Source organism: Saccostrea echinata, unplaced genomic scaffold, assembly GCF_033153115.1.
Source record: "Saccostrea echinata isolate AGI-Se365-2 ecotype Australia unplaced genomic scaffold, CSIRO_AGI_Sech_v1 ptg000028l, whole genome shotgun sequence".
NCBI lineage: Eukaryota > Metazoa > Mollusca > Bivalvia > Ostreida > Ostreidae > Saccostrea > Saccostrea echinata.
This window is the reverse complement of record NW_026889777.1, coordinates 12,059,365-12,085,057: the sequence shown is the minus strand read 5'-3', so window position 1 is coordinate 12,085,057 and position 25,693 is coordinate 12,059,365. Positions and strand designations below refer to the sequence as shown.

The window sequence follows — 25,693 nt, the reverse complement described above, 5'->3', positions numbered from 1 at the left end:
GTTTGTAGTATCGTGTCGTTAATTGGGCGAATATGACGAACAGTACCGATCTCAAAAAAATCTATGAGCAATACAAATCCGTAAACAGGGCACAAAACACAGACCCCTGGAATTTCCAAAGGTGGGATCAGGTGTCTTGGGGGAGTTAGTATCCCTTGTCGACCGATCACACTCTGAGCCGGAATAATCCGTAGTCAAGCAAAGGCCTAACAATTGGAATGCAATATGTCGGTCAAAATATGGCCTAACCATATGTTCTATTTGCTAACAAGAACATTATAAAGACCACAGAAAGGACATGAAACCAAGCCTCACACTTGTTTTGAGAAAAGAAATTCTTCATAAAAAGTCATGTATTGCTAAATTTATGTTTATTTTCAACACTTTTTTGTGTTTAACAAAATGGAAGTCGGTAGATAAAACGGTTGAGATAATAAACACTCAAAATATTCCTTCTTCTTGGTCGTAAAGTTGTCATAATTACTGGAACCAAAAGACAAACACCTGTTACAGCAATTTTGCCTTTTATATACGCACCGTGTTTTAAACTCCTATTTGATAGGCTTTCGTCCTCACATAACAACAATTACACATTTAAAATACCGACAGGAAAATTAACCTTAAATTTGAATCAAATATACTCAATTAAATCTTTTCTCTCAAGAATGAAAGAAAAGTATTATCTTACAGAAGAAAAATGCATTAAAATTGGTTTAGAATTGTTAAACATCTGTCCATTGAAAAAAAAAAATTAAAAATCCCTAGTTTATCTAGTATAAAATTGGGGGTAATGTTTTTTTAAAGTATATAATATAATAAATAGTTCATGAAATAATTAGTGAGTTTTTTACAATCAGATATTTATCATGATCTGATGTCTGTATTGAATTAGAAAAGTTTGACTCAAAGACCCACATATCAAAGCCCTCATTGGGACATCGATGAAGGTTTAAATGGCTATTCATTTCAAAAATTTCCGATTCTTCTTTCAAGTATATAACTGGGTCTAAGAAATATTACCCGAGTCAATAAGCAATTTCAAATAACTTGCATTACATGATGGACAGAAGGAGCTATTTAACCGAGATTACTTTACCTTTATGAATGCATGAAATGATCCTGGACACTAACCACTCCAGAATGCACCATAAAGGAATCCGAATATCGAGAAGACCTAAAAGTGTTCAGTTTTATTCGAAAAAGTTATCAGTGAAATGTTATAGGAAAGAAGAAAAAATGCTTCATAGATGATAAAGGATTATCGTGAAACAACGAGGCTGTAGTATTCAGTCTTTTTATCCCCGAATGAATAAAATTTGGTGTGTAAAAAATTTTTAGTTTTATATATCACTTATCTCCAAAGAAAACAATTAGTGCATATAGCTGCTAATTACAAACTAGGAATCACAGGCAATGGATGGAAAAATAGCATGATTCTGCGAAAACATTAAACTAATTCCGATGTGATTGTTTAGTTTTAAATAGTGAGAAATATTTGAATTGAAAATTGCAAATCTCTAGAGTGGAATATAATCTTTTTTTAAAGATGGTGGATAACCACGTGTTTTGTTTTCTCTCCCTCATCGTTTTACTGCAAATTTTAGGTAAGTAAAGTTTACATTCATACAATTAAATTATCCTTCTCTAGTCATAAGCATTATATGTATATGTCTTTATGATAAATTTATTTGATAGAATAAATGACAAAATTTTAAATTTTAAGTATTAGATTAAAAAAGGTTTAAGTAGAGTGAATCATAAAATGAAAAAAAAAATTACAAATATAAATTATTATAAATCTTTTCAGATATAATGTATTATTATACAAAAAAATACAAATATATAGTATTATAAATCTTTCAGATATAATGTATTATTATACGAAAAAAATTACGTTGTCCTAATTTGGTGAACTTCATCCCATTCTTTTGTCATATGACCTGATAAAAAAAACAAACTTCTATATATGATCAGTACGCAAGATTGACCTATTTCCAAAAAAAAAAAAAAAAAAAAAAAAAAAAAAAAAATGTCATGAGCTTCTTTTGAAGTTTCTTGATTATAATGTTTCTGTATATCTTAGGTGTGTGGAAGTTTTGGCAATGTATCGCATTTTCTTGTAATAGTCTTGTAATAGTCTGGACATAGTTTATTTATATATTAATGAGTTTTTTTTCCTCTTTACCCGAGATTAGCGTGTGTATGAGGTACTAAAATAAAGGTCAGTTCTACATCAAACCAACTTATGAAACATAACTTAATTTTAAGAAGTTTCCTAAAGTACATTTAGTAGTTGCTCTAGCATATCAATCTTGTTCCAGCTGCAAAATGTCGAGAGTAGGTAGTATTTTCACTAAGTCAGTCTAATAATTAGCGTTTTTACATCTATGGGTCATCTATATTTCTACAAAGTACTCTTTGCCAGAAAGTCTAGCAGTTAATTGTCGCTTTTAGATATTTCAAACTGTCAGAATCTTTGATTTTTATTTTGACATGCATTCATATCAAATCACCATTAATGTATACAAATAAATCCCCTCTCAATAACATACCATTTAACGTTGAGGTAAATCTGTGTATCTGGGTCTATATTTAGGGTTACTCAATACAATATTTAATCCTTTAAAATTCTAAGTTCTTTCCTTCCTATTTAATAGAACTTATTGAGAACATCTGCTGAACTCTCCTCGTTAATTACCTTTATGAGAAGTTCACACTGAACGAACATATAAAACCAGAGATGACAAAGATTATTTTTCACATTCCCTTTAAATATGGATTGAATGTATATATATACTACAGTTCCTTTATGAGATTTCGCTTATATAAAATGCTCATGAACCTGAAATAAATTAAAGATTAATTAACAAAAAGTTATCAGTTAACCGCGAGGGGTTCTCTACATAATAAAGGTTTAATTCAAATATGTCATAAATTGGTTCTTTCTTCAAATTTTGTCCATTTCAGAATGTATATCAATAGCACTTAGATCCTTAAGCCCATGAAACATTGATTTAATCACACTTCAGACAACGAAATAAATTATATTGATCAAGAAATCATCGTCAACTTAATTCTCAACTATTTTATATTTTATTGAAATCACAAAGTGTTAAATCTTTGCCTTACGAAAAGAATGAAATATGTGGAGATAACGAACAGTATTCGAGCTCAAAAGACAAATGGAATGTTATGCAGAGCCACTCACTGATTTGTTACAAATCCACGTCCTTCAAAAAAAGACATGCAACGGTCCAAATTTATTTATGGAATGATTGTCATTGAGGTGTGGTATATAGAAAAGATGGTTTAACACTTTGCTTTTCCTGGCATCGACTATCATAAACATGACAGGGTCATAAGGATGATGTTTTCATTTTTGGGGAGTGAGTAAGAGATTTTAAATTTTTTAGTGGGAGATATTGTGTTATTGATACGATAAGCAATGTAAACTATTAGTTTCCATATAATTTTGTTATTACAGATAAGGATATGGAGATTTTGTCTTTGCAAACACCAGATATAATCGGAACTATTTTATTTAAATAAATTACAGATATTGTAGAATGTATGGGGAATGACATAAAATTTTGTTATTGTTATAAAACTGTCGAAATTAATAATAATTGCTCCTTTTATATATCCCCCCTTCACTGTGGGACATGGAGACCGGTCCTTCGGATGAAACCGTAAAAACCGAGGTCCTGTGTCGCAGAAGGTACTGGCACGAGAAAGATCCCTCACTGCTCAATGGCCCTAAGAGCCGAGGATAGGTCAAAATTTGCAGCTCTCCGCCGGAAAGTGGTGACTTCTCCGTATGAGTGAAAAATTCTCGAGAGGGAAGTTAAACAATAAAACAAACAAACAAAAATACCCCCCCCCCCCTTCATCAAGTTTCGAGCAAAACAGTTTTCAGTGTGTTCGATACTATTTTATGATGACTTTTCGGCAAAGTTTTCGAATCAGATTTTTTAGCAAATTAATTAAAATTGTTGTTAAATAAAGTAAATGTGGTTTGTGATTACCTACATTAATGTCAATAACAAAAACAACAAAATGATGTTGAATAAATTAAATAAGGCAAACACTTGCAAAAATTATAAAACAACAAAAGCAGATTGTAGACTTTGTAGGAGTCCTTGAAAATCACCGTTTAGACGTCAAATTTAGATGTTTTCTTAAAATTGCTACCAAGCAGAGCATTACAGTACCTCCACTGAATTTTCCACGGTTGTTTGTTTGTACGGCTGACGATATTTGTTTCTTCTTTGGTGTTCTTGCCCAGGTTTCGCGCGTCGTTTGACCCACCATTCGAACTTAGTGTAGGACGAACGGACGCGGCAAACGTGTAGGTGACCCAGACTATTGGTTCTAATAATGCTCTAATGCATGCAAAAGCTGATATTCTTTCATCCGTGATTTAAATTTTTTGTTGTAGCCGATTTTTTGGTTACAAAGGAGATCCCTGAAAAATTTAATGGATTTCTTTAAGCAAAAAATTAAGGCGTACACAGACGCAAGCTTAAAATAGGTTTCTAGTGCATTTAGTTTAAGATGCAAAAAAGTTACAGATGTTGCAGACTATGGTGTCTTCTATTTCGAGTTTACTGGGATACAATTAACTGTTAATTATTTAAACGTCATCGATATATCTATATATTGATTTTAAGACCATAAAAAGAAATACCGTTTTTAAAAATATATTCTGCTTCATAAAAACACAAGAACAGGCCAGCTAATAAAGGTTCACATTAAGAGCCAATTTGAATTCCAAGAGATTTTTGGAAAATCTGGTCTCCAAAGATTGCATAGATAATGTCCATGATCGTGAAGAACTCAAGCATACTTTTGATTTCATCTTCCAAGTACAGGTCTTTAAATTCAGAGTGTCCGTGTTTGTCTGCTCCCGATTTGTATTGTGTAAATGGACTTTGAGCTTGAATACAGTTCGTTATCTCCATATTTCATTTGATAAAGTAATTTTGTAAATGACCATTAACAAGCTTAAAACATTTCTGCGTTCCATTTTTATTAAAGAAGCTGTTGTTCACGTTGTCAAAAAGCCTGGTCTTTAATTCATCGTGAAGAATGAGTATATAAAGTGTAAAAAAAAAAAATTATCGAGTCAACTGGAAGATATAAACTGCGCAGGTGATAATGGTATATAGCTGCATTAATAAGGGAAGTTGACGATAGAAAAGCTTATCATGCTTATCATATTTGTCAAGATAAAGTTATCAAATGAAAAGAAATCTTTTGATGTCGCCCTGAATTCGTCAATAAGTCATACTGACAACGTATTGTCAATTAACAGTATTAATTTTCATTCCTACGTTGATTTGATATATCCCTTGTAACTCGAAATAAAAGACACCACATATGCGTCTGACATATCTGTTTCATATTTGAATATTCTACTAGAGAAGACTATAATGGCAAACTAACAACAAAACTTTCTGATAAACGCGATGACTTTAATTTTCTATCTTCAACTTTCCTTATATATGTAGAAATATACCATTATCACCTCATATGGAGATTATGTCTCCCAGTTAATTCGATACGCAAGAGCATGTTCGGGTTTTTGTTTACCCGATCATGACAAGGAGCATACAACGTGTGTAACCAGTTGACGAGGATGATTGCTCGTCCATTGCATCCGATCCCTCTTCTGGTGTTTTAGAGGTACCGGTCCGTGTTTGTGTATTATTCCAATGGACTTTTGAGCTTCATTAATGTTCGTTACCTTCATTTTTCTACTTTTTAGGAGTAGGCAATTATTTCAACCTGTCAATATCGTTGAAATTATGTTGATGTACGTACATCCATACTCACTCACAATGCACATTTTAAATAGTTCTCCTAACGAGTGCTATTTACTGGGAGAACGGTTTGCACATTAAGGTTCTTATTCAGCAAAAGTCAATACGACATTTAAACATTAACATTAAAGTACTTAGATGTTATGTTTAAAACTTCGTATTGACTTTATAGTCACTCTCAATTCGAAGTAACGAAAATCATCTGTAAAAGTTCTCCCTCCGAGGAGAGAAGAATTAGAGATAAAGCTGAAACCTTTCCCATTATCCTGATGTCAGATTGACCTTACCGTTAATAGTTCTCAGGTGGTATATGTTATTACATATCTGACACTGTGGTGTTACTGAAGTACAAATTCCACAATGAGTAAGTCAATAAATAAATAAATAAATACATTTTAGAAAAATAAATCATTGCTTGTAAATAAATAAATAAATACGTGCGTGATGTCTAGTTATCTTGCCCAATTATTTTTAAAATGGCTTTTGTTTGAAAATTCATCTGATATAATAAACTCTTTTGTAGATAGTTCATGTACAAGAATAATTTACCGAGTTTACATTATCAAAGCCGATTAGGTTTCTCAATTTAAACAAAACAAATGTTCAATCTACAATGACATAATTCGTCACATTTTAATGAAGAAACTAAAAAGCATGTACAGTAATTCAAAATAAAGAATATAATAAAAACTTTTTATTGTGGAATATTTTAACAATGTTCTGTAAACAAGTTTTAAAGGTTTGACATTACAACTCACTGCAAATGTATTCATACACAAAATTAAAGAACACAAGAGATATGCAGTTATATCAACTCCATTGAGAATGCAAATATAGCGATAATAACTTCACGAATTATTAAAGATTACAAAGAGCAATAATCGAAATTTGTGAAACTGTTGTATCGATTATAAAGGGTAAAAAATGAATACCGGGGTATCTTGCAAAAATTTGGTGATCTGCAGTGTATGAAATGCAGCGTACATGGTTTTTGTGATTGCAACAAACAAATTAAACCTACACCAAATACTCATTTATTCATACGTTGATTCGATATATCTCACTGAATTCGAATTAAAAGACACCATAGAGTCTGATATATTTATTTCCATTGTGATGCTTTACTAGAGGTGTACTGATGGCAAATTAAAACCGAACTTTAAGATAAAAGTGATGACTTCAACTTTCCTATCGCCATGTCCCTTTATATATTTATGTAGCAATATATCATTATTATCTGCATATGAAGTTTATGTGTCGTAGTTGATTCGATAAACAAGAGCTTAGTTTGCCTACGAACAATTTCTAAACTTAGGAAGACTACCGACAAATAAATGGTATGAGAATATCACCTTTTCATCTAAATTCAACATTCACAAATTCTGTATATGCATTGACTTTGTTTGCATATAAAACATGCGTTAGGTCAAATATTGACTGACGTTTATAAAATAATTTGTTTGGCCAATATTTTCACTCTGACTTGTCTACGGAATACTCCATTTACCCGATAAAGACAAAGGACTCATAAAGTGTGTGTTTGAAAAGTCGACTGGGAATGCTTACTTCTTCATCGCACGTAATCCCAAATCTGATTTTCTCAGGGGTCCATGTTTGCTCTGCTTTAAATTTGTATTGTTAACTTGACAGATCTCCGAATACTATTAGATAATGGTTATTTCTTGTATGAGTATATATATTAGGTCATATGTATTTCACAATTTAGTAAGCTTAAGGTGATATTTTTTTTTTCGTTTACTTTTATTGAGTTTTGTATTTTACGTGCTAATTCTTGATTCCTTTTTTAAAGGAATATATTTTATATTTTGATATGGTGCTTGTTAATTTAAAAAGATAAAAAGACATTTTTAAGAGTTTATCACTTTTGTTCTGGAGACGCATGTTGTGAGACATAAATAATTTGTGAATGAAACGTTCAGTTGACTTTGTTTTATCATCCGAAATGAATTGTCAGTTTTTTAAGGCAACACAAGAAATGTGGTTTTAAAAATAACCAAGATACAAGAAACGTGCCTGCAATTGCTAGTTGGGTTGATGAAGGACAACATGACTTCAAGTTTGCTGTCATTACTTAATGATTATTAAATACCACATCAATATTGCACTCAAAACATGTCTGATAAGAACTCAGTTCGATAAAGGTAACACCTTGAAATACAAGATCATTCGATTTTATTTTGTCATTTTCACAATACCTGTCAAATATGGTATGGTTAAAAGGTTGGACACAGTTTACAAGTGACATGAAATTTAATGTTAATATGAATATTTCTATAGAAATCTCAAAGTGACTGGTGATCATCTAACTGACATACATGTACATTTACTTACTAAATAAATGTCAATAATTAGAAATCTCAGTGACTGGTGGTCTGTCAAGTATAGACAGATATCAATGATGTCCTAAATGAACGCCAGGAGTACAATATAATCTTTGTGTTAAAGATTGGCCAAGCTGTATAATATAATCCTTGTGTTAAAGGTGGTGATCATGCATGCATCGCTGGACCAATTTGTTTTGATTTCAGGGGGTTAAAAAGTGTAGTGTTGATTTCCAATATCAACAGGTCGACTTTTTTAATATGGGCTATGGACCTGATTAACATTTTGTAATACTATTTTATTCATCAAAGTCATGTACTTTTAATATTTGTTCATAGTATGTAAAAAAAAAAATGCCACTTTGATCTTTTCACACTTTGAAAAAAATATTTTATTTTTATTCCATAAATAAATTACAGTACTAGTATTTCACTTGAAAATGTTATAAAGATGATTATTTCTCTGATTGACCTTTGCAAAACAGATTCAAGGATCGTATATGAGCCTCCTTTACTTTAATAGCGGACTACATGTATGTGTTGATCCGTCTACAATAATTAATTTTATCGGTATGATCCATTTTGCTGAATTTTAGATGACATATTTCCATTATCATCGTCAAATGTAATGAGGTTAATCAGAATGTTTCAAATACACCAGTCTGATTTGATCTTCAATCAGAGATAATTCGGAAATCCGTTAGAGTGAGTATTGGCCTTCTATTTGTTTGTAAAACTTATTTACCTCTGATGAAGATTAAATATTCTGATTATCATTTCTAAATTCAAATTCTAGATGCAATCCTTGGCAAAGAATCAAGGAATGTCTTAATTACCAAGTTTCAATTGACCTTTAATTGACCTCGAACTTTGACCTCGGAAACAATACTAAATAAGAATTGACCTCTGTTGTGGTGAACCTACAAAAACTTATATGAAATTAAATTATGATGAATTGATTTGAATATAGTATTATATATGATTACTTTCAATATTTTCTATCCGTGTGCGTGTGTTGCTCTGAATTGATAAAGAAATTTACGTACATATGAGGCCATACAGAACTTAAGTTCCTTTTATTTTATTGAGAATATGTACAGCAAAGTTCGGGCTTTCGTCTTTCGTTTTATTGGTTTCATGTTCTACAGCAGACATCTAAATAAGGAGTTTGTAGTTCTATATTAATCAAGATATAAATGGTAAGGATTTATTCCCATACTTATAGGATCGATAAACTGCATCTGTAAGACTTGAAAGATTTTGACTGTTATTAATATCTCTCCCTTTTATTCTTTACCTACAACGAAAGCATGTTAAATGATCTATTCTACATGGTATGAATCTATAATGGAAAAACATATAAACCTACATTTTGATAATTTTTTATACCCCGGTAAATGATTTCGGGGATATATTGTTTTGCCCTGTCCGTCTGTCTGTCTAGCTGTCTGTTTGTCCGCAAAAACTTTAACCTTCCCATGACTTTTGATGGGTTAGAGCTATGGCTTTCAAATTTCACATGCCTTGTGACTAGGTACCAACATATTTGACCTCTTGACCTTGGAGTTTGGCCCACTTTTTTCAAAAATTTACCCATTTTAAACCTTGGCCTTAACTTTTGAACAGTTGGTGCTAAGACTTTCATATTTCACATGTGTATCCATCGTGACAAGAACTTCCACGGGTGTTAATATTTTTGAACTTTTGGTCTTGACCTTAGAATTTGACCAACTTTTAAAAAAACTTTGGCCAAAACTTTTGAACAAATAGTACTAGGGCTTTCAAATTTCACAGGAAATTTCTTTGTAACAAAACCTTGCTTTGAATACCAACAAGTTTGACCTTTTGACCTTGACCTTGGAGTTTGATCTACTTTTGAAAAACTTTAACCTTCGCCTTTAATTTTGAACATTTGGTGCTAGTGCTTTTATATTTTGCATTTATATTTCTTATTACCCTTTGACCTTGACCTTTGAGTCTTATCCACTCTTAGAAAACATTAACCTTGACCATAACTTTTGAATGGTTGGTTCTTGGGCTCTCATATTTATCAGGTATATTCATTGACACAAGTCCTTTCTTCGGGTAACGACATTTTTGATCTATTGACCTTGACCTTGGAGTTTGAAACGCCATAAGCTGCCATATGGGGGCATCAGTGTTTCACAATCATGTCTTGTTTTGTCTGCTTCATATAATTGTAAAACTATTGGATTGTTAAACATAGACAGCAAATGCGGTCTCAGCAGGAAAAATGAAACGCTTATATATCTGTTGTATAGTCGGGGCACAAATACTTCCACTTATTCTGAGAGAAAAAATGTATTTTTAATAAATTCTCAATTTCTCTATGCAGTGATATCTTTATTGAATGTATGAGAGGCTCTGGTAGAGTAGAGGAATTGAAACTGTAAGAAATTAACAAATATTCATACAAAAAGAAATTCACTTATTGTTTAATTGGCGAAGAATGCTATAAATTACTCATACACACCGGTTTAAAATTCTTCATCGAAAGGATAAAACAACTTTTGAAGATAGATATGTACTGTAGCTAAAGTTATGCTTATTTTATGACATTTTTCATGTTTAACAATATGAAATAAAGCAGCTAAAACTGTTGCGCGATAACACACTTCAAACATGCCTTCTCCTCGGTCGTAAAGATGTCATAATTAAAGGCACCAAAATATGGGCACATGTTTACACTAGTGCTGGCTTTGTTAAGTGGAAGATAATTCTAGATTTAGAAACAGGGGAATTTTGTCCCCTAAGGATAAAGGATTGATTATATAATTGTATAATTAAATCCATTTAATTTTTTAAATGAGTTACTCGAGTAATGCAATCTGATTTAAAATCAGACTTCTTAGATCCGCGCCTTAGAAACTTTGTTTGGGAACGCAGAGTTACGGCGCGGATCTATGAGACGTCTGATTTTAATTAGATTGTTGAATGATGCAAAATCAGTAAAATGCCAATGTTATGATATTTATATCGATTTATTATTTGGGCATTGTCATTTTAACAGAAAGTCAAAACGTATTCAAAATGACAAAAATTTTAAAAATGAATTGAATATTGAAACAATATGGATTTATTCATTATTAATTGTTTAATGAATCATAAGAAAATGTTATACTGGAAATCCTGACATGAAATTTCATTATAAAGCCTTATATACTATATTATATTTTGTTAAATAAATTATATTTTTGACGAAAAGGTTTACGAAAATAATATAAAAAGGTTTCTAAAATCCGATTTTTTTTTATGCCACTCTCTTTCATATCAATATATACAAAACTTTTAATAGATTTAACACAATAATTTGGGAAATCCATCTCAAACGGCTTATTGGTGTATCTTTTTAACTCTCTAAATGACTCATGGCAATAAAAAGCTTCTTTCAATATCTTTTCAATTTTAAAGACCCTAGTGTTATCGATCAAACAATCAATTTCAGCATTCCTATAGTTGTATATAGATAGTAAATTTCATTATGTTAGGAACAATGCATGATGCAATTTATTACATAATTTTTTTCACATTTTAAAAGAGATATTATTGCATATTTTGACTATAGACACTAAAGGACGATAAATGATTCTTGGAAAAATCAAAAATATATTTGTGAAGCTAATGAAGATAGCTCATGTATTCACTTTAGTTATCGGACAAAAATATGCGTTGATGTGAAACGTACAGAGGATCGAATCATCTTATTTTAGAAAAGGCATCATAAACGCAGTGAAAGATTAGTGCACAAAATGCTCTGGAAGGATCAATGCTTTAATAATCCATTTTCATAAGCCTGGGTTGTATCTTGTTTTGTTTTCACTATTAAAAGCGGTTATCAGCGAGAAGGTGGGATTTGTAGAACGTTTAATAGGATTCGGAATGCCTACAATTAGTCTTTAGCGAATAATTTCTGATGAAAACTCGGTGATAAGGTTATTGGGAAATGATTATTTTTTCTGAAAAGTAAACAAATATTTAGACGTGATTGTTTATTTAAGCGATGCCAGAAAAAATTAAATTTAGAACTGTAAATTCTGAAGAAGGGGAAATTCATTAAGTTTAAAGCTGTGCACGAGGGAAAATGGCATTAGAAATGTAAAATGGTGCGATTTTATAAGCATTTTCTGACCTTCTGGATTTTCTTGCATGTATCAGGTACGTATCATAACAATCTTTCAGAACTATTTTTCTTTAATCTTCATATCTATCTTACTTGTAAGCAGCTATCTAAATTTTTACATTTATGGACATGATTCTGACCGAGAATTTAGCATCAACGATATATTTATGCGTAATGAGTCGTATAAATATGACTTTTCTTACCTTGCTTAGACCTTACTTGAGATTAGAATTTCAAGATTCGTATGTATATGATTTAACCTACTATTACTTTTTCGACCTTTTAAAGAATAATGCATGCAACTTACAACATATCCATTAATTGGCAATGTTCCTAAATCATAAGACACAGTATAATATTGACTTTTCTCTCTTTGTTACGTGTGTACACCTTTTCTGATATTATTATATTACTTATAATTATATGTCTGCTCTCCTATAATCTTTTTATAAATGAAGTTGTCAAATATATATAAGATCTTACATGGTTTGTGGTTGAATATGATTTTTTTTATCCAACGAGTTGTGGTTTCTATTCCCGAGCCTTGGCGAGGGGATAAAAATACACAACTAGTTGGATAAAAAATATTCAACCACAAATTATGGGAGATCCTCTATATATTTATATTATATATAATACCTACCTCTAACGATTGAGATATCATTAAATGTTTTGATACATTTTGTTCCTCATGCATATACCATCATGTATCGGGATGGTTTCAGTGGAATCAATTGAACTTGATTTAATCACCTCTACTAGCAGATTATTTTTTCCTTTGGTTTAAAAGCAATGAACTGGCCTATAATTACTTTTTAAGAAGTTTGCCAAATTAAAACCTGTAAGTATTGATACAAATGAGAACAGTAGTCTTTGGATTACTGCTAATTTTCTCTCATCTACTGCGGTTTGCAATAAAGAGTTCCGAAAGTAGTGAAGTCATTTTAAAAAACCATGTGTGCATTATAATCTGTTTTGATAATCGATTATTGCCTCTCTGACAATCTTTTTTTTTATCAGCAAGTCATACAGGATGTTAATGATTTCTATTTTGACTTGCCTTTCTTTAGAGTGATTTTTACCCCTGCATGTCAAACAGTTAATAATTACTGCATTTCTCACGGCGCTCATATCTGTACAAGAACTATCAATATCGAAAGAAATCATTTCGACGTGCATTCAAACCAAACCATAATGGATTTTTGGAAATAAATTGCCTATTAATACACGTACCTTTCAATTTCAAGTCATTACGGTTTATATTCACGTATACTTAATCCGTACTCAATCCGATAAACATAGAACAGAATTCAAAGCTCCTTAGTTCCTTTGTTCAACGTTTATTCCAATTCTGTAAGAAGATATTTTGAGTGCTTCTTTTTAATAACATTCAATGCCAAGTTGAAAAGTTCGCTAAGAGGTGTGAAAAACATCAGAGAAGTTTCAGAAATCACAGTCACTCTCTATGTAAATAATTTCAAAAAAATTGTTTACTTTGAACTTCGTAATATTTCCATAACTCTTTTAGTTCTAAAGCAATGTATATGGGTAATCTGATCTCTTTGATACTGTAATGTTAAATGAAAAGAATTATGCGGTAGCAGAATTCACAAAAATAAATTTAGGAACACTTTTTTTTTATCCTTTTCTCTTCATTATATCAATATATCAATATATATATATATCAATATATATATATATATATATATATATATATATATATATATATATATATATATATATATATATATATATATATATATATATATATAAGATTCTGGTACATTTATTTTAACATTATGTACAGCGTAACACCGGAACTCTAATCAGTTATATATTTAACATGTAATAAATGTTTATATAAAACAAACCTCTTCGTACATTCAAGTTTTTTTTTCTATAGACATTGGCAATTGTAGCTAGTTATGGTGAGAACCTCGTAAGCTGCTGGAACTTATGTTCAAACCATATGTATAATATTTATACTATAAAATGTGTTCAAATCAATACCATGATTTGAAAGAAAATTTTAAAATGTTATTTATTTTTTGATACAAATATCTGCTCAAGATAACTTGCCATCATTTTTATACTTGGTTGCATTCATTATATTATCTTTCTCAGCACTCAAGAAAACTTGCCATTTCATTAAAACTATTTTTAATTGCACACAAAAGTTTAATCAAGTCACGAATATGACGAATAATTCATTCAAAATGGGCTTTTGACGTAATTAATAAATCAATCAAAAACTATCAATTGCTTTTGAATAACGACTATCCCTGCAAAAAACTTTTAAAATGAATATCGATGCCTTTACAGCGTACTCATTTGAATTCTTTGAGAAAATAAATTTTGTATGTAATTACTGGTTTGGTTGAGATTTTTGGTACACACTGCTAAGATGAGAATTCTATATACAGTATATATTTGCTTTTAATGATTTTCTAATGACTATAGTACGTACTTGATATCAACAATTTGTTGCATGCAAAATGCTGAAGAACATGTAGAATCATATTTCGTCATTTGCGTTCCCAGTTAACGTTAATCATGTTAATACCCTGACTAACCCTAAGATACATGTATCTCGGATGTTTGTATTGCGTGTAGAAGTAAAATCATTTTAAATATGAAAAATATACATGTATTCCACATTGCCAAAGTCATATTCTGAGATGGTCGATTTTTACTTATGTTTTATCTCAAGTATTTAGAGAAGTAGGGAGTTTAATATTCTACAAGCACGTGTACGTCTGTAGATTTTATGGTCATTCGGCAACAAAAACGCAGTAAAGCAGAATGTTCTGAAGAAAAAGAATGGCTTGGGAAATGACGGTAACAATAACAGAGATTTTATCTTGCTTCTTTGTATACATGTATGCTTCAAAGAAAGAAATAAATCTTAAGTGTGATTCAAAAAGTTAATCTGTGTCGTAATTCCTGCACAAGGAAATGATGCAGTAACAGTCTTTAAGGTCGATAGGGAATCGTCTAGAGTCTTAATGAACATACACAAATTTGATTATACATTGCGTAAGCAAACAACAGCACAGCATGCCTTTCACTCCTTATGCAAATGTTTGAGATCAAACAGATTGATTATTAAATGTGATTTAAGTTTGCTGTGACTTGGATAAAAGGGGAAAAAATAAGAATTTTTCAAGAAACTTTTAAACAGGCTGATGATGAGCATTGCATGAGAGCCTAGCAGTAATCACAAGACGTAGTGCAAACAGGAAAACCGACCTCCGCGCAGTGTTTACTTTAGTAAAGCAAGAAACATTGCATCCAAGTATTGATTACAGACGTGTTAAAGATTCAAGGATGAAAATTTCGTTTCCCTGCAACCTGATATTAAAAATGTCCTTGAATGATCAATTAAAAGAGCAGAACTGAATGATTGATTCTAATGTGTGATCTTTGAACATTACAGAATTTGAAAAGGTTAATGCGACGGACTATTTAATGTCCAGAATTAACTTGTACCAAACACGGATTATCTGTTTTAAAGACCAACCGATGTGATATGGCACATTGTTTATCTTTCCACAACTAATTATAGAGAGAAAAAAAATTTTATTTGTGACAGAGAAGTAAAAACTTAATTATACAGCAGAGTGGATTTCTGTTTCAAAGAAGCATAATATTTTATGGTCTTTCTAACTATCCTTTTATCAATCTTAATATGAAAATAACACAAATTTAAAGAAATTGTTTCGTGTCTTATTTATTTATTTATTTTTTGCCTATATTATTCAATTCTATATTTCATTAACCTTTGCAATTTAAAAAAAATCAGTCTGAATTAATGAAAAAAGAAAATGTTTCTTAATCAAAAAGATAAAGACATACACTTACTAATACTTAAAAAAGAAAACATATTGCTGAATTTTTTTTATTTTTATTTTTGGTTGAGAAAAAATATCGCCTAAACTGACATTAATTTTCTAAGTATTTATTATTGAAATTTAATTCATCCGAAAACTTGAAAAATCTTAGGTAACTATTGTTTTTAATATACATTATATATACTTCTATAAATACATTTGGTAGTCATATATGTATGTACTTGAAGGGAAAAAAATCTATATTGCGAAATTGCTATACATTATATATGTATATACTTTAAGTTTAACTAATTCGTTCTACGGATGAAACGAATTATGAATACAGTCACGTAAATTTACAGTCCCATCGACTTCGCTATAACCGAGTTTTAATGTATCTGCATATAGATTAATGACTGCATATAAGGTTAACATCGTGGAATGAAAGAAAATAAGTTTTAAGAAATCGTGCATATTTGTTTAAATAATGATGGAAAAAAGAGCAAAACATTAACTGTGAATGTCCATGACTGCACCATATCCAATTAGTGTCCAGGGTTTGATAGATGGATTTGATAAAATTAAACAGACACGTTATCTGACTTTATTTTAAAACGCACAAAAGATCCATAAATCTTAATAATGAAACCTCTCTGGTAATAAACGTCGTAAAAGGAAATTAATTATCAGCGGATGGTTATAAGTAATGGTTCTAAGAGAGTAATTATGGTTTCCTATAGATAATAGACATTCGCCATGTTTGCTAGCTAAAGTATTATAATATTGTTAAGCAGGATTAACTTCCGTTTAAGTCACCATGGCAAATAGTTCCTAAGGTTTGGTAAATTTTTTACAATGGTATACAAGATTTCTCTCGTCGTTTCGATCGAATGTCTTACAGCTTTTCTAATATTTATCTCTGTTAGTTTTTTTTTTCTTTCAAGCTAATTTATTTACCATAGAGTATAAAAGTAAATCGCTGAAACCTACATGTCTTCGATTTTTTTCTGTACACAAGACGTGATTTATTCTTCTACCTTCTGCTCTTCGTCTTAAGTTGGAAAATTGATCTTTTCTGCTCCGCGTCCTAACTTGGCAAAGTTAGAAAAGGTGCACGAAGAAATCTTTAACTTCGATATTCCTTGATTATTATGATACACACTCTTTTGATGTACAGTTCGGAAAAATTAACGGGTACAGTTACAACTAAATGTAACAAAATACAGAGCTGAAACAAGCAAATTCAAAGAATTGTGGCCCCCTGCTTTCGGTGTCTTTGTGGATGGGATGCCATTATTTATGGCATATTGTAACTGTCTTGGTTAAACTTCAAGGTCAAGGGGTAAAAAATTCTAGCATATTTGGAAAGGTATTCCACAGTAATGTACATGTCAAATATGAAAGCCCCATTTCTTCTTCATCAAATGTTATAAGCAAAGATTAAACTTTCTGAAAAGTAGTTCAAACTTCAAGGTCACAGGGTCAAAAGCCATAATATATTTGGAAAGGTCTTGTCACAGGAAATGTATTTGTGTAATATGAAAGCCTTTCCTTTTCTCCTTTAAATTTAATGACCAAATTAAGGTAATGTTAATTTTTTTAAAAAGTAGGTCAAACTTTAAGGTCATTGGGTAAAAAATCATAGCATAGATTTTTAAAGGTTTTGTCACAGGTACTGTACATATCAAATATGAAAGCCCAATCTCTTCTTAATAATTCAAGATATAAAGCCAAGTTTGAATACTTTTATGTGTTTTAACCATGAAGTATTGGACTATAAATATTGCGCAATATCCTTACCACTTGATGTTGCCAAAGCTTTATGAATTTTTGTATTCTATGGTTTTAATTTTAATTTTTACTGTAGTCAGGATTGCAACAAAACTGTTTTAAAATTATTAATGATCTTTATCTATTTTTACTAACAAATAAATTGGATAAAAAATGTTTGATACTGTTTGATGTTCAAAACATTTAATTTATACAGATATATTATTTATACATTTTACAGTCAGTTCAGAGAATAGTTTCATCACTTAACAAACATGTATATTTTTTCTACAATGTATATATATTACACATTGCAAATAATCATATTTTGGAGTCTTGAAAATATGAAAAACTTGCTGTAAATTATACAAAATATCAAAACGACGAACTGATTTACAAACTTTGAATGGGTTATTGTTCATAATAATATTAAAACAATGATAAATAAAATGCATATCGGATGTCAGGAGTGCAACACACTAATGTAAATTACACATACTATATATACTCGGGTCCTTGTGCCTCTTGTTTTCATTATTTACACAGTTATCTATACAATTTACAGGGATCTCGTTGGGTTTAAAGTGTTGGCACTGTATTTCAAAGAACTGTGACTTAGATCCCAGTGAAAATTACAAAGCTGTGAAAAAAGAGTGCTCACCGGGACAGTATTGTCAGGTAAGGTTTAAAAACAGGGCTCACCCTGGCAGTATTGTCAGGTAACCCAGAATCCAGTCAACAATATAGTCATTTTATATATATATATATATATATATATATATATATATATATATATATATATATATATATATATATATATATATATATATATATATATATATATATAATTATAGTATTGTACTAATAATTTAACTGTGCACTGCCGGGCAATATCGCTAGATAAATGTGAAGTGGTAAATTGACTAGTTTCGGGCAATATCTCCAGGTTACTGTGAAGTAATAATTCCCCTTCATAATAATGAATAATTTAATTTTGGTTGTAACGCGTCATCTCATTGGATAAAAAATTAGTTTATATCGTATAACCTGTGTTCTCTACGTCACAATGACTTACGTCAAACACGTATCAGTCCGCTTGATGTTATTACATTTAAAATATGTACAATTTGAAGGCATTTTTGAAGGAGAAATTGTCTTATTTTCTACACTTAATGATAGAAAATTAATTGTCAGGAATGAATTTAATAGCTACCCAAGTTATACTGGACAGTTATAACCTAGGTTGGAACAGTTTACGCATTTTTATAAACCGCTTTGCGGTTTATAAAGCATAGACTGACCCAACTCAAGTTATACAATATAATTTGGGTCTACTAGCTATTACATTCATTCCTTAATTATCTTGTCACTATTCTGATTATGATGATATTTAAAAAGTCTTAGTTTTTGCCAGTGTAAGTTCAAAAATATGTTTCTATTATACTCAAGGTAATTTTATAGTATCTTATAGTTAGAGTGTTTTTTTTTTCTAAATTGATGAAAGATGAAGAAGAAAATAATTAATTTTATAACTGCTTTAATTTGAAAGAATAGTTTCATGAATTGATATAAATTTTTATTTGTACATTTCAGAAAGTTTACTACTCTATGTACAGTACAATGGATAACAGAATTTATGATTCTACAGTGAGGGGTTGCGCATGGAACTGTCTTCCCAAAAATGATTTCAAAAACTGTTCTTCCGAACTTCATGGATCACGTGGATGTGTAACAAAGAACTGTTGTCGTGATAGTGACCTATGTAATACGGGGCCACGCGTATTGACGTCATCAAATATGTTATATTTAATTGTCATATTCATTTTATGGTGTTATGTGACTTGAAATGCTTATTATACTTTTAAGTTTTTGAATCAACTCTTGTCTTTTTTGGTGGACTGCGTAAGACTGCTGACACAAAAAACAAGCAAATTATATTAAACACATGTTCATAAACCTTTGTTACATATATATAAATTATGTTTTATATAATTATTTATACTTTGAATACGTATATTTACATTCCGCGTGTATGTTGCTTATAAAGTGTGAACACGGACGAGGAAGTCAAAGGGTGAGAATCCCTGTATCATCCTTTGGGTAAGTTACAATTAATGGAAAAGCCATTGCAGCAGCTACTAACGTTAAACTGATCAATATGAGAGTAAATTTTGATTTTCGCTTGTATGATATTGCACTTGTTCGGTAGATCTGTGTTACTTATTTCAAATAACAAAGATAATGATTTTTCTTAATTCAGCTAATATCCACAATACATTATTACATTCCTAGAATTTAGATAATTGTGAATAAAGAAAGAAATAGCAAATCAAAAACGTATTTCGGACGATGATGTGGAAACAGAACAGTAGCTTAGCTAACCTAATGTCATGGTTACTTAATTAATTCAAATGTGGGGTTTTGTTTGGGTTTTTTGTGTTTTATTTTCCAATAGAAAACAAGATGTGTTTGTGAAACACTGCTGCCCCAGTATGGCAACTTATAGCGAAGGATAAACTTTCTCAAATGCAAATCAAATATGTTGGTACCCAATGTAAGGTCTTGTCTCGAAGAATATACCTGTGAAATATGAAAGCCCTAGCGCAACCATTGAAAAGTTAAGGTCACGGTCAAAACTAATGGTGCCCAAAGAAAAGCCTTCGCACAAGAAATACACATGTTAAATATAAAAGCCCTAGCACCAACCATTCAAAAGTTATGGCCAAGGTTAAAGTTTTTCAAATGTAGGTCAAACTCCAAGGTCAAGATCAAAAGGTGAAAGTTGATGGTATCCAGAGTAAAGTCTTGTCACAAGGATTACAAATGTGAAGTGTGAAAGCCCTAGCACCAACTGTTCAAAAGTAATGACCAAGGTTAAAGTTTTTCAAAAGAAGGTCAACTCCACGGTCAAGAACAAAAGGTCAAAGTTGTTAGTATCCAAAGTAAGATCTTATCACATGGATTACTTATGTAAAGTATGAAAGCCCTAGAAGCAACTTTTTAAAAGTAATGGCCAAAGTTAATGTTTTCCAAAAGAATGTCAACTCCAAGATCAAGGTCAAAGTTCTTGTTATCCAAAGGAAGTTCTTGTCACAAAGATTACATATGTGAAGCATGAAAGCCCTAGCTCATACTGTTCAAAAGTTATAGCCAAGGTTAAAGGCCTTTCCTTGGACACCATTAATTATGACCATTTGACCTTGATGTTTGACTTACTTTTGAAAAACTTTTAACCTTTTCCATATTTTTTCAATGGTTGCTGCTAGGGCTTTCATATTTCACAGGTATATTTCTCGAGACAAGACATTACTTTGGGTACCAACATATTTAGTTTGCATTTGAGAAAGTATAACCTTTGCTATAAGTTGCCATAAGGGGGCATCAATGTTTCACAAACACATCTTGTTCTCACTTTGCCTTATAGGGACCAGAACAAATTAGCTTTATTGATAATACATACTTTGTTATCATCATTTCGATATCTTATTAATAGTAAACATATTTACAATTAAATCTAATGCATTGATGTATATTATTCTTTACCAGAAAACGAATTAAAAAAGAAAGAAAACTTTAGGAAAAAATTTTAATGAGCAAAATTACTGTTTACCAGGCATCTTTCTTCAAGCTCTTGCCCTTTTGGGGTGGGGCTTTCTTTGGAGGGCTTGGTTTTGTTTTGGTTGACTCACTTGGCGGGGCTTTCCGGGGTACCGGCTTAGAAGCCGGTTTAGGAGTCGGTTCAGGAGCTGGTTTAGGAGTCGGCTCAGGAGCTGGTTTAGGATCCGATTTAGGAGCTGGTTTTGGCTTAAAAGATGTTGTTGGAGCCTCGTTTACTTCGAGAACAGGGCGAACAACGTTTTTCGTACACCAAACCTTGTAAACGATTGCGGTGATGATAATTGTAACGACCAATGCTGATGACAGAATGATGATTACTAGTACTGCCTTTTCTCCAAGACCAGAGAAGGCGGGCTGTAAAATGAGAAGTAATGACGTTATTTTCATTCATGATAATAATTATTATTTATTATTTCGAGAAAAAAGTTAAGGAATGAACTACAAACTCTTCACATACATATGTAATAGTGTCAAATACTGTTTATACTGTTTTGTTTTAATTATTTATTTGGAGTCTTTAGATATATTTAAGTGTAATGAATGTATGTATGTCACGCATACAACTTAATTGAAAACTGAGATTATATGGAAGTTCCAAATTTCATTAAAATGAATATCTCAACAAAACTGTACTTTAGAAATGACCCTAATTCTTCAGACTTGGCCAAGTTATTCGAGTATAACCTGGTTTAGTTCAGTTTACGCTTTAATTTATAATCCGTGAAGCGGATTATAAAACAGTGTAAACTTACCAAAAACAGGTTATACTCGAATAACTTGGCCAAAAATTAGAGCCCTTATAATTTATTTTTTAAATCATGAAACAAATGTGAGTGTAGAATTTCATTGCTTTTTATTAGTTCAAATTATGCCGCTCAATAATACAATCGTAGCAACGGAAGTGAGGGGATCCAGAAATTGATACACAGGCCTTGCAGCCATGTTGTTGTTTATATGTGGTAGATCGAGTTACTGTTTGAAGTTAAAGGTTTATTAAATGTGGAATTTTCCACATGATAATCGTGATGACTTTAACTTTTCAATCGTCAACTTCCCTTACTTATGCAGCAATATACCTTCATCACCTGCATACGGGGTTTATATCTCTCAGTTGATTCGATACACAAGAGCATGCTCTACGCATGTGCAATTTCTAAAACGAGGTAAATTATTGACAAACAAGTTGATGAAACAAGAATATCAGCAGTCTCGTTTAAAGTCATCATTTCGTAAGTTCTATGGTCTATACAATGACCTTGTCAGCAAATACAATTTATCATTGAGTCAAATGCTGACTGACGTTTTTTATACTAATTGTTGGGCCATTATTTACACACTGAATTGTCGATGGATTTTTCCGTTATTTCCCGATTATGACAAGGAGCACACGGCGAGTGTGACCGGTCGAGAGGGGATGCTCACTCTTCCATGGCACCTGATCCCACCTCTGATGTTTTGAAGGTCCGTGTTTGCTCTGCACCTATTTTGTAATGTTTAATGGACTTTTGAGCTTGAATACTGTTCGTTTTCTCCATATACATGTATTTCCATGAACCCCAAGGACTGAAATGAGAGGATTACATGGATACCGATGATTCAGCTGGTTGTCAGGGAGCGTGTCCCCATACCAAAAGAGGTTATACAAATTTAACCTGTGTTCTTTTTTGGATATTAACCAATCAGAGGATAGAATACAACCAGAATTAAATTATTATAATACATGTATAAATAAACACGTACGTTTTTGTCGTAACTAAAATAAATGTATATGTATTTTAAAACTGTATACAACCGTTTCTCCCGACTTCTGAGTGGTTGCAGTTATTATCATTGATTGGACAGTTGAATTGGAGGAGGAGCTTAAGTAACTCTGTGTTGTTGATTGGTTTGAAGACGTGACGTTTACAGTAGAAGAGGTTGTCGTCCCAGTTGAATTTGAGGAGATATTTGAGGAGGACTGTGTTGGTGTTGCTGTTGTTGCACCGGTTGTACTTGAACAAGAGCCTTCGTCTGCATTATCCACACAATTTTGTTCTCCTTCACACTCAAGGAAAGTATTTATGCACCTATATTGATACATAATGAGTAGACAAATGTGAAACAAACAAATGTAAACCGGTAAAACATTCAATATATGGCCCCCTCTCAAAAAATGTATTTTGGAAAATACAGATTATTTTCATACGAATCTTTACTTTTGATTTACTGAACTTTGTCAGAAAGAACTCATATTTTCAGATATCAGGAATAAATGACAGTGTATATGGATCTGAATAAGTCTCTACCTATCAATATCTATCGAGTAGAATGTACCTGTTGGTGTCGCAGAGGAACTCGGATCCCGAGCAGTTTGCGCCTGATTTCTCTGTGAATGCTGTTACGACTATGCTAAAACCCTGACCATTGTATGTTTTACTGGCTTGTGTCACAAAGGAAAGCGTAATGGGGGTGTCGTCAAATTCGAACAATTGATTAGTTCCTGTAGACATTCACAAATAAGCTACTAGTATTTAAACTGATCTTAACAAGAAGATTTATAATTTAGAGGAAAAAAAATTTCTCGAAATATTTGAAACCTCGTTATTTCAAACTCGATGGGCGGATAAAAATTTCCGAAATATCTGACGATTCGGAAACTGAGGTTAAAATACATCAAGAAAAAAGTGGTTGAGATAACCAACTAACTTTGACATTTCCATGGTAGAAGAGATATATCGAAATTCGAGATACCGAGGTTCACACGTACAATGTATAATTTGGAACGTGCAATATATATCATTTCGAAGAGATTTTTCTACAGCTTTGTTGATAATGGTAAAAAAAAATTGTAATGGTACCATATCCGTTTCCACAAAGTGTCTGGTTTGAGTTGGACATCGTTGCCGTTCCGTTGATTTCCAAACGATCTACACATGTGTCATTAACAGCGTCAGCCAGGTCAAGGGTCACAATGACTAGGGCCTTGGAACCTATAATGAAGGAAGAAGGTTTTTAATTAACTAAGTTTTATACTATGTACACAGTTAAGCTGCAATGATGTAGACTTGAACGATTTCCGTCTAAAAAACAAAGGTGTGTTTGTGAAACACTGATTCCCCCGTATGGCAGCTCATGGCCAAGGTTAAAGTTAAACTGACAAAAGCAGGTCAAACTCGCAGGTCAAAGTCATTCATGAGGTCATAATAGATGAGTCAGTATGACACGAATGCCCCCGTTGAAAATGTTTTAAAAATGTGAAGTTCCCAAGTGTGTAAAAATAACCATGGGTGGAAATGACACAAAAATGGAATATACTGCTACATTCTTTATCTATACCACAGCATACTCATTCTGCGTCAAATGGTGATCACTTACAAAGAAAGTAACATGACGGAATGACGGACGGAAAGGGGTACCACTATAATTATATGCCCCGGCAATTTCTTGGCGGGGACATAAAAATGAGACGGCAACATTGTTGCACGTAATAAATAAACAGACAGTTAGACAGGCAAGGAGGGACGCTCTTAATTATATGTATCTGTATCTGCAATTTTTAATGGCGATACAGTCATAAAAATTCTAATTTATTGAAATTAACATAGAAAAAAAAATTCCTTGGTTATTCAAACAATAAATCTGTATCTTTTGACTACATATGCATCTTTCCACAATGACATCTGGATTGAAAATTATCTACACCTGATTTCGAACAACAAATAAAATATGTTAACTGAACGTCAATTTACCTGGAGCTGAAGTCCATGTCACTTTGCAGTTTGTACCATTAGGGTAAGTAGAATCATTTTGTGAAATGATTTTACCACTGGAAATCCCATTTAAAGATGAGTTTGAACAACTTCCGTCATTGTTAACCATATAAAATGTCGGCGTGGTACCAGAGACAATTGTAAAGGTAATAAACAACGTTATAATCAAGGTCCACAAGTGGTAATCGTCCATATTTTCAAGTTAGTGAAATCAACGTTGATCAACGTCAAATTATTATGACGTAATGAAAGGAACTGGCGGTAAAAGTTGGATGCTATTTTATGCATTACTTTTATAACTTTATTGAAAAAAAATACCAAGTTGCAAAACTAAAGCGACATTGGTTGAACATTAATCATCCCTAATTAGGCCACTTTTTTTGAAATATTGCATGCAGTGTTTTTCAAGACCGACCATTTG

General features: G+C 31.7%; 2 protein-coding genes across 3 annotated transcripts in view; one reads left to right on the top strand and one right to left on the bottom strand.

The window, feature by feature from the left end:
* The window catches only part of LOC133193760 (uncharacterized), a 35,968-nt gene extending 16,189 nt beyond the window's left edge, over nt 1-19,779 (top strand). Inside the window, exons 1-3 of one of the 2 annotated variants that reach the window (XM_061329692.1) lie at nt 11,971-12,340; nt 18,471-18,583; nt 19,499-19,779. In XM_061329692.1, coding sequence (XP_061185676.1) covers nt 12,286-12,340; nt 18,471-18,583; nt 19,499-19,750 — 420 coding nt within the window. In that variant the 5' untranslated portion in view covers nt 11,971-12,285 and the 3' untranslated portion in view covers nt 19,751-19,779. Of the gene's footprint in view, nt 1-11,970; nt 12,341-18,470; nt 18,584-19,498 lie in introns of those variants that run through there. The other variant, XM_061329691.1, reaches the window with a different exon arrangement.
* Nucleotides 19,780-21,477: 1,698 nt separating this feature from the next.
* Nucleotides 21,478-25,465, bottom strand: LOC133193878 (mucin-5AC-like). Its single transcript, XM_061329794.1, has 5 exons — nt 25,252-25,465; nt 24,361-24,492; nt 23,837-24,002; nt 23,316-23,589; nt 21,478-21,877 (listed from the first exon to the last, which is right to left on the bottom strand). Exons 1-5 carry the CDS (start codon nt 25,463-25,465, stop codon nt 21,512-21,514), a joined length of 1,152 nt encoding a protein of 383 aa, XP_061185778.1. The 3' UTR covers nt 21,478-21,511.
* Between the last annotated feature and the right edge of the window lie 228 nt (nt 25,466-25,693).